Consider the following 10,806-nt stretch of genomic DNA (forward strand, 5'->3'; position numbering starts at 1 on the left):
TGTAAAGCTACTCATGCTCTTCTAATAATAAAAGAATCATAACAAACTGAAATGCTAAACATGTAAAGCTACTCATGCTCTTCTAATAATAAAAGAATCATAACAAACTGAAATGCTAAACATGTAAAGCTACTCATTCTCTTCTAATAGTAAAAGAATCAAATAGGCTGAAATGATAAACATGTAAAGCTAATCAGAATGACATGCTAGCATAAGGAAAACTAAAACTTGCTGAGTTTTAAACACTTCCTGAATCTTATTTCACTTGCTTGAAAACTTATTCTTTTATTTCACTTGTTTAAAACTTATACTTTAATACTTCAAAATAATAATCAACTTCTCTTGGGCACAGGCGTAGTATCAAAGCGCGGTCCCTAATAGACACTGGGGTAGCGAGCCACCAGTTCTACGAGGGTAAAGACCTCGGTCTTACCAGGGCCAAGACCTCGGAATTGGTCACCTGGATTTGTTTAACGACAACCTCGGAAGTCGGGTACTAGCCTCTTCAAAGTAAAATATCTTAATTACTTCTTCTTTAAATGTCTTGACATTTTAACAAGAACCTTGTGTGCCAAAATCCCTAAAATCTTGACTTTGGGATCTACTTAAGGCCTTGGCCTTTTTCTTTCTTTTCTTTATCTTTCTTATACTTGTTATCTTAATATTCTTATAATAAAATGCCTTGGCATTTCTTTGAGCACTTGGTGTACTACTGATCCCAATTCTTAAACTTAGGGATCCTATTAAGACCTTGGTCTCTCTTTCTTATAACTACTTATAAACCTCTAAGGATTTAATAGAACTCTTATTTATTTCCACTTACATGCAGATCCTAGAGTTTTTATAGAGCAACAGGATTCTTTAAGCATATATCAACAGAATAAATCAAAGGAAAGCAGACCTAACTTCTTTAAGCATGCTACAACAGATATAAATCAAAGGAAAACAAACCTAACTTCTTTAAGCATGCTACTACAGATATAAATCAAAGGAAAACTGAATCTGACTTCTTTAAGTATGCTACAACAGAATTAAATAAAGGAAACCACATTTGAATTCCTTAAGAAAATCTGCACTATATTAAATCACATGCTTTAATCTAAAACTACAATGCTTAACAAAACTAAAACTGGAATACTAATTATATCTAAATCTGTCATACTAACCATATCCTATGACAAACTGGTCTAACAGTATGGTAACAAGGAAATCTACGTCTGAAAAGCCAATCATAAGGACTGTCTCTTTTTTTCATTGCAGCAACCGAACTGCCCCTTTTAGGGTAACAGCAGATAGAACTCAAACCATGAAACCCAAATTTATAAGACTGAAAGGGTTTATCTATAAGCCTAGTTCATACAATTTAATTCCTTCCTCTAAGATTCTCGGCCGTAAGCTTCAAAACCACATCCTTTACAACAAGCTTCAGAATTGTAGAAGAAACAAAGAAAATCGAAACCACCATTAATTTCTCCTGTTCAGTACTACAGCAGAAAAACTAAAAGAAGCAAAAAATTACTCCCCATACTCATCCTTTTACTGTTCTTCCTTTGAACTCACGGCAAAAATTTCAAAACTAAAAAAAAAATCTTACAACATGCTTCGAATTCAAGGAGAAAAGATCCGAAATCACTCTTACCGCAGGTGAGAAGCGACTTACTTTTGTTTCCTTGACTCACAGCCGAGATCGACCTTTAGGGCTTCGGAGAATCTCGCAAAAACTTAGCGTCCTCTTGTATCCTCGTGCTCTCCTTGACGACGTGATCTAGCCTTGGCCGGCCGCCGAAGAGGAACCCTAGATCCCCTGCTACGTTTTCGCCGAGAAGAGCTGCGCCGTCGGGAGAGAAAAGGAGAGGAGAGGAATTAGGTCTCGGGTTATTACCTAAGTTCTCCTCTTATAACTAGGGTTTTTTTATTAAATACTATACCTTAAATATTTGTAGCTGCATATCTGATCAGCATCGATCGCTGGCACACTTGGTCAGCTGGATTCCGCCGAAACCTCTGATCGTGGGTTCGATTCCCTCATCCGCCCCTTTTTATTTCAATTTGGTATCTTCGGTTTCAATTATAACGTATATATATCTCGTTCCATATTCGTTCACGAAACACTTGCGGAAATGTTGGCTAGCTGGATTCGATCAAGGTTTGGTTTGGTTAGAGGCTGCTGGTTCGAACCTCGGCTTGGACATTTTTTTGTCGAAACTTCTTTGGTTTAGTAAAAATACCAAACGACCTCCAAAAATTACATAAAAATACTCTAAAAATTTATAAAAATCCTTAGAATATTTCTATAGTATTTTTAAATATTTTTAAATTACTTTTAGGACTCAAAATGAGAAAATTTGGATTGTTACACTAAGCACGAGACAATGATGGATAAACTCGAAAAAACTATGGCATCGTTGGTCACAATAGTGCAAAAATTGAAGGATCGTTTAGAAGCAGATTCCAGCTCAAGCATACTAATCAAAAGGGGAATAAATCAGCAGTCTCGATAACAACAATATGACCAAGGAGCAAACTCAAATGAAGATTGAGAGCACAACTATCCACGTATGAAGGTGAAATTTCCTCGCTGGGAGAACAACGATCCGATTGGATGGATTTCAAGGGTTGAAAAATATTTTCGCTTCCACAGTACATCGGACAATGCAAAGGTAGAACTAGCATCTATAAACTTCGAAGGTGATGTCATCCAATGGTATGACTAGCTTGAAGCATGCCATAGACCTCCAAAATGGGAGGAATTCAAAAAAGAACTCATCAATTGATTTGGTCCCTCCGGTTATGAGAATGTTGATGGAGAATTGGCCAAAATTCGACAGACTTCAGCCATACTAGAGTACCAAGGAAGATTCGAGTGACTCTCTAATCGAACTTGTGATTGGTCAGAAAAGCAACTACTAGGCATTTTTATTGAAGGACTTCACCTTGATATACGATGAGAAGTAAAAATGAATCAACCCTGCACCATGAAGGCTGCCTTATCCTTTGCACGACTACAAGAAGAGAAGATTAATGAGGAAGGAAGAAGAAATAACAAGGTAATTCATGAAAACCCATCACATGATTCAACACCCCGTAGATTGACAAAAGAAGAGATCAAGGAAAGGAAGGCAAAGGGATTATGCTGGCATTACGATGAAAAGTGGCACCGTGGTCATCAATGCAAGCAAAAGAGGATACTAATGATTGAACCAATAGAGAACTCTGAGGAAGAAGATGATTTCGATGAAGGTGAAACACAAATAATATCAACAAAATACAAGATGACTCTATGGCAATATCAGTACATGCCTTAGAAGGACTACAAACTCCGCAAACAATGACGGTAAAATGATTCATTAAAAAAGAAACCAGTAATGATACTTATAGATTTAGGAAGCACCAACAATTTTCTAGACTCAACCTTAGCAAGAAGGCTTAAACAAAAAATAAAGCGAGCATCTGCATTTGATGTTAAGGTGGCGGATGGAAGATCACTTATAAGTCTAGGAAAATGCGAAGGTATTAAAGTTTTCTTACTAAATTATGAATTAATCACAGATCTTTTTCTTCTACCTCTGGATGGATGTGATGTTGTACTTAGAGCACAATGGTTGAGAACATTAGGAGACATAATATGAAATTTCTCTCAACTAATAATGCGCTCCCAAGATCAAGGAAAAGAAGTTTGCATCAGAGGCAAGAGACAAGATACTATCACATCAATCAGTAGTTATCAGGCAGAGCGGTTATTAAAGAAAGATTGCTCCATTTTTCTCATGCAACTCTCCATCAAAAAGGATCCTAAAGGTATCTCATATACCCCTCCAGAATTAGAGACACTTCTTTCAAAATTTTCTATGATAATTGCTGAGCCAAAGGGATTTCCTCCATCACGTTTACATGATCATCGTATACCTCTAATATCGGGGAGTGCACCAACATATGTTACGCCTTATCGCTACCCTTACATATAGAATGAGGTAATTGAGAAGATTGTACAAGAGATGCTTCAAGCTGGTATTGTTCGCCCAAGTGTAAGCCCGTATTCTTCTCCAGTACTACTTGTGCAAAAGAAAGATGGAAGTTGGCAAATGTGTGTAGATTATCAGACACTCAATAAAATTACAGTGAAAGATAAGTACCCCACCCCCATCATTGATAAATTACTTGATGAATTCAGAGGTTCCTCATTCTTCTAAAAATTGGATCTTCGCTCAGGCTTTCATTAGATAAGGATCTATCAGACGGACATTCCAAAAATAACCTTTCGGACTCATGATGGTCATTATGAATTTTTAGTCATGCCTTTCAGTTTAACTAATGCACTTTCTACATTCCAAAGTTTGATGAATGATATCTTCGGGTCTTATCTCAGCAAGTTTGTTTTGATTTTCTTTGATGATACCCTTGTTTATAGTTCATCATTCGAAGATCATTTGCATTACCTTTATAAAGTACTCACTCTTTTACGTGAGCATTCTCTTTTTTTGAAAAGACCTGTTGCTTATCGGTTGGAGTTTCCACAAGATTCTAAAATACACCTTGTATTTCACGTTTCTTGTTTAAAGAAGAAACTAGGCGATAAATTTACTCCTCAACAACACCCTACTGAAGTGAATTCAGATGGTGAAGTTAAATTTCAACATTATGCTATTTTAGAAAGGAGACTCGTGAAGAAGAACAATCAAGCAACAGTTGAGCTATTAATTCAATGGAACAATTTATCTATCGATGATGCAACATGGGAATTATATGATACCATTCAAGAAAAATTTTCAGAGTTTATTGATAAACAACCTTGAGGACAAGGTTGTTTTGAAGGGCGGTGGAATGATAAGATCCTTTAATGGATCTATTCAAATAAATCCTTTAACTTTATTTCCTTTAAGTTTTAGACTTTTTCTTTTTTCTTCTAGATAAGTTTTAATAAGACATTTTCTCTTGAAAATGTATTTTTATTTTATTTTTCTTTTAGACCTTTTCTTTTGAAAAGGTAGTTTAGGTCTCTATTTAAAGAGACGTTATGTAACTTTGAAAGACAGGTAATTTCCCTTTTAATTAATCAATTTCGTTTGATTATTAGAGGCCGATCTCCTCGAAGCGACCACCCTATCCCCCTTTTCCCTTTACTTTTTCGATTTTTTCATGTGATAGGCCCCTGGGTTCCTATCAAAAGTTCGATCTCCTTGTTTGTTACTTCTCCTCTTCGAGAAGCAATGTCGGCGCCCCACCTTCTTGTAGAATTTTGGAAGGCATAGCTCCTTGTTGAGAGCTATTAGACATTCCCTTGTGAAGGGTAATTGGCAACCCCTTCCTCATCTTCAAGGAAGACGTTTCGACCGTCTCGACGAAAAATGACACTTGATCTCTAGTGCGATCAAGTGTTGGAAAGAGGACTCCGATCGTGGATCGGATTAGACGAAGGAAGTATGAGCTCGTGACAACAACGAGGAGCTATTTCGCTACAGCCGGAATAGTTGGAGTCATCCTCACATAGGCTGTTTGGAAGGTATGTTTATTCTTGTACTATAATTCATATGTATATTAATGCATGTTAATAGTTTTATTTATATGCTTAAATGATCTAATATGTTTATTTTAAATAGTTTATCATATATAAATAAAATGATTAAGTTAACATTATATGAATCAATCACATGATAGTGTATCTTTGTTATGCTTTTAGGATCTTACTTATATGGTTAGATTATAATGCATGTTTAGATAAAAATCATACTTATGTTTGTTTTAAAAATCATACGAACACTCCTTTGATTTAATTGTTAAATCACAAATAAAATTTTAAATTTCTACTGTGCAAAAGAGTATAGAAACATGATCACCGAATTTCGAATTCGGGTCCCAACAGTGGTATCAGAGCCAGGTTATCATTGTTTATCGTATGGACTTTAAGACAAAAGTAAATATGTTCGTGTTAATTAGTTTGATCACGTAAAGTATTTGGTAACATATTATGGTGAAACATGATTTTACCTATAATAATTGGTTTACCAAAATTGATTATAGATAAATTGATTTATCAATTTAGTTGATAATCTTGTGGTTAAATTTAAATAATTAACAAGAAGCATAAGTTTATCAATTAATTAATTGTTAATTAATTGATATAAAATATTTGATATTATGCATACAATGCAAAAAGGATGATCAAATGGCTCTCACTGATTGCTTATCCTTAAAATATGATATATTTGATATATATTATTAGATATATGTATGTATGTTATTTTATAACATAGTTGCTTGAATCCAACAAACATACATAAAACATATTATATCTTCCGAGTGATGATATAAATATTTAAATTAAAATTCCTCATTTTGAATATGATTCAAATTTTATATCAAGCCATAAAGGGAAAAATAAAAGAGTATAATTTTCACTGCCTTCCATCAGCGGTGGTTGCATGATTAATGCTACCCGCAGTCAGTGTCTGGCTCATATCATTGGGGAGGCCTGAACGTCGGAAAGCTTTGTCTTCCACTAACATAAATGATGTGGATTGGGTGGAACTCCCATGACTTTGGCTCATATCATTGAGGGAATGCATGGCGACCATCCATTACAATATAACATTGATGGGTCAACTTGACATGCAAAGATAATCGGCGTCATATTATTGGGCCCTTATCAAACGTGAGGTGAATTACATAGAGGTTGCATATGATGTAATTGAGTTCTACCTTTTGGGAATTATGATCGGCTGATATCATTCAGGGATCACAATTGGCTAATTTGGCTCTATGCACTCACTAAGGAAATATAATTTCCCGTTTCCATTAGAGGGTGATGGAAATGTCAAAATAGTGAGAGGTAATTCAAAATATAAAAGTCCACATATTTTATCTTATGCATTATTTAAAATTATCAGTAATATTAATTATCTATTTTTATTTCAGTATATTTTCAATATGGCATCTTGGAATCCACTATCTGTGATACTTGATCAGAGTAAATTAACTGGACCTAACTATTCTGACTGGCTAAGATATTTAAAGATTATTTTGGCATCTGAAAAGATTTCATATATATTGGATAAGGCACCTCCAAAAGAGGCTCCTGTTAATGTCACCCCTAATGAGTTGGAAAAGCTTGAAAAATGGTCGTACCATAATCTTCAAGCAAGATGTTATATGTTGGCTTCAATGTTAAATGGACTACAAAGGCTGTTTGAGGAGACTATGGATGCTAAAGATATTCACATACACCTACAAGAGTTGTATGGTGCACAGACTCGTTCAGTCAGGCACGCGACTGTCATAGAGCTCATGATGGCTCGTATGCGAGATGGGACTTCGCTCCATGAGCATGGAGTTAAGATGATTGGGCTTATTGAAAAGTTGGTGAACCTTGACTTGGTTATTCCATATGAGCTATCGACAAACAACATATTGTTGTCTCTCCCCTCCTCATTTGACAATTTTGTGGTTAACTTCAATATGAATAAGCTAGAGGCTACCCTTGAAAAGCTAGTCAATATCCTTGCAAATTATGAAGCAACCATGAAAAAGAAAACATCTGTTTTCCTTGTGGGTTCATCTTCTGGATCCAAGAAAGGACCCAAGAAAAAGGGAAAGAAGTGTTCTACCCCTATGTAGAAAATTAAGCCTAATAAGAAGCCAAGGCCCACAAAACCTAATCAGTCAGAAAATGTTTGTTTCCACTACAATAAGCTTGGACATTGGAGGTGCAATTGTAAGGAGTATCTTGCTCAGGAGCGTTCTAACAAAGGTATGCTCTATATAGAAGTTAACGTCTCTATTAATTATATTTCTTGGGTATTGGATACTAGCTGTGGTTCTCATCTTTGCAATGATTTGCAGATGATGATAAGAAGTAAAAGACTCAGAGAGGGTGAGACCTTCTTGAAACTTGGGAACGGAGCAAGAGTTGCTGCGAAAGCTATAGGAGACATTACTTTGATCTTGAGCAATGATTTTAAGTTGTATTTAAGAGATATTTTATATGTTCCAGACTTAGTTAAAAACATTGTTTCTATTTTTATGCTTGATAGATGTGGTTATTCTTGTCTTTTTGCAAAAGGTGTTTGCAATATTTACAAGGATGAATGTTTGATTGGGACTGATGAATTAGAAAATGATCTCTATAACTTAAAACTGAAAGATATCCCAGTAAACAATATACAAGTGCAATCAACAACAAAGAAAAGAAAAAAAGATAGTACAAATCAAGCACACATATGACATGCTAGACTAGGTCATATTTCTCAAAGAAGGATGACTTAGTTAGTAAGTGAAGGATTGTTTGATTCCTCGGATATAAATTACCTACGAACTTGTGAATCCTGTCTGAAAGGAAAAATGACTAAAATATCTTTTAAAGGTCAAGTGGAACGTGCGCATGATATGTTGGATTTGATCCATACTGATGTGTGTTCTCCATTAAGTGTTAGCACGAAACATGGCCATTACTATTTCATTACTTTTACTGATTTCTATTCACGGTATGGGTATATATATTTGATGAAATATAAGTCTGAATCTTTTGAAAAGTTCAAAGAGTTTAGAAATAAAGTAGAAAAATAACTAGGAAAAAGTATTAAGAAGCTTCGATCAGATCGAGGTGGAGAATACTTGAGTATAGAGTTTAAGGACTATCTAAAAGAGAATGAGATTCTCTCAGGGTGGACTCCTCCTGCAACACCACAGCTTAATGGTATAGAAGAACGTCGTAATCGAACGCTGATGGACATGGTTTAATCTATGATGGGATTCACTAATTTACCGCCATCGTTTTGGGGCTATGCACTCGAAACTGCAGCAATGTTGTTAAATAAAGTTCGTTCAAAAGCAGTAGAAAAGATACCATATGAAATATGGATGGGAAACCCCCCCCCCCCCCCAATTATTCATACTTGAAAATATGGGGATGTCCTGCTTATGAGAAGCAGACAGTGGGAGACAAACTGGATAGTAGATCCACTTTATGTTATTTTGTGGGGTATCCATAGAACTCTGTTGGATATTATTTCTATAATCCCAAGAAAACAGAAGTCATTGTTTCAAGAAATGCCACCTTCTTAGAAAAGGAGTTTCTATTAGATAGAAAATGTGGGATGATAGAACTAGAAGAGGTTCGAGATGATTCCACGACTAATATAATAGAGCCCACACCCCAACAGTCAGTAGAACAAGTACACACTTTAAGGAGATCAAATAGGGTCTCAAGACTACCTATGAGGTATGGTCTACTTCTTGAAGGAAATCAGGATGATCTTAATTATGGATGTGATCCAAGATCCTTTAAGGAAGCGATAGATGATATCGACTCGATGCAATGGCTAGAAGCCATGAAACCCGAAATGGACTCTATGTACTCAAACCAAGTTTGGTCAATAGTGGATCCACCTGAAGGAATTGTTCCCATAGGATGCAAATGGATTTACAAGAGGAAACTTGGAGTTGATGGAAAGGTATTGACCTTCAAAGATAGATTGGTGGCAAAAGGATATAATCAAAGACAAAGAATTGACTATGATGAAACTTTTTCACCAGCCGCAAAGCTTAAGTATATAAACTTCATAGATCAATTTATGGTCTCAAACAAGCGTTGAGAAGTTGGAACCTCAGATTTGATGATACAATTAGACAGTTTAATTTTATTAAAAATCCCGAGGAACCATGTGTGTACAAGAGGGTTAGTGGGAGTGCAGTGACATTCCTAATACTGTATGTTGATGACATTCTACTCATTGGGAATGATGTAGGAATGCTTCAGTTAACAAAAGTATGGTTAGCCAGTAGATTTTCCATTAAGGATTTGGGTGAAGCATCTTATGTATTGGAAATACAGATCTGTAGAGATAGATCAAAGAGGATACTGGGGTTGACCCAATCAACATATATAGATACCATACTTAGAAGATTCTCAATAGAAGAATCTAAGAGAGGATACTTATCAATATGTCATGGTATAACTTTATCCAAGTCTATGTGCCCTAAGATAGACGAAGAGATAGAAATGATGACACGCATTCCCTATGCGTCTGCCATTGGTAGTATCATATATATACGATATCTACAAGACCTAATATAGCATATGCTCTGAGTGTCACGAGCCGATATCAGTCAAACCCTGGTCCATTGCACTGAAAGCTATGAAAGATATTCTTAAGTACTTACGAAGGACTAAGAATTTGTTCATGACATATGGGGTAGGAGAATTAAAATTGGAAGGCTACACTGACTCTATCTCCCAATCAGATGTGGATGATTCGAAATCAACCTCTGGATATGTATTCACATTGAATGGTGGTGCGGTCTCTTGGAAGAGTTCCAAACAAGACACAATTGCGGATTCCACCACAGAGGAAGAATACATTGCAGCTTCAGAAGCAACAAAGGAGGCAGTTTGGATTAGAAATTTCATCCAAGAGCTTGGTGTTATTCCAAATGGAGTTGATCCAGTACCAGTTCACTGTGACAATACTAGTGTTATTGCATAAGCAAAGGAACCAAGATCTCATCATCGGTTCAAACATATACTGAGAAACTTCCACATCATCAGAGAGATTATGGGAATAGGTAACATTATAGTTGAGAAAGTTCCCTTTGCAGATAATATTGTTGATCCACTTACAAAGCCCTTGCCAGGACCAGCATTTGAAAAACATCGTGAACTGATGGGTTTAAAACTAGTGAGTAGTTGGCATTAGGGCAAGTGGGAGTTTGATAGAGTAGATGCCCTGCAAAGCCAACTGTTGGCTAGGGATTTATAGACTCTTGTAAATAAACAACCTTTATTTTAATATAATTCAATTTAGTTTGGCATTA

General features: G+C 35.8%; 1 protein-coding gene across 1 annotated transcript; it reads left to right on the plus strand.

Moving 5' to 3' along the window:
- The first annotated feature begins 6,924 nt into the window (after window positions 1-6,924).
- Window positions 6,925-7,611, plus strand: LOC121997857. The gene has a single exon (XM_042552522.1). It carries the CDS (start codon window positions 6,925-6,927, stop codon window positions 7,609-7,611), a length of 687 nt encoding a protein of 228 aa, XP_042408456.1.
- The last annotated feature ends 3,195 nt before the right edge of the window (window positions 7,612-10,806 follow it).

Source organism: Zingiber officinale, chromosome 1A (assembly GCF_018446385.1).
Source record: "Zingiber officinale cultivar Zhangliang chromosome 1A, Zo_v1.1, whole genome shotgun sequence".
NCBI lineage: Eukaryota > Viridiplantae > Streptophyta > Magnoliopsida > Zingiberales > Zingiberaceae > Zingiber > Zingiber officinale.

Bases quoted from the DNA above. Each gene is read 5' to 3' on its own strand.
- LOC121997857 (XM_042552522.1), top strand. From the start codon at position 6,925: ATGGCATCTTGGAATCCACTATCTGTGATACTTGATCAGAGTAAATTA.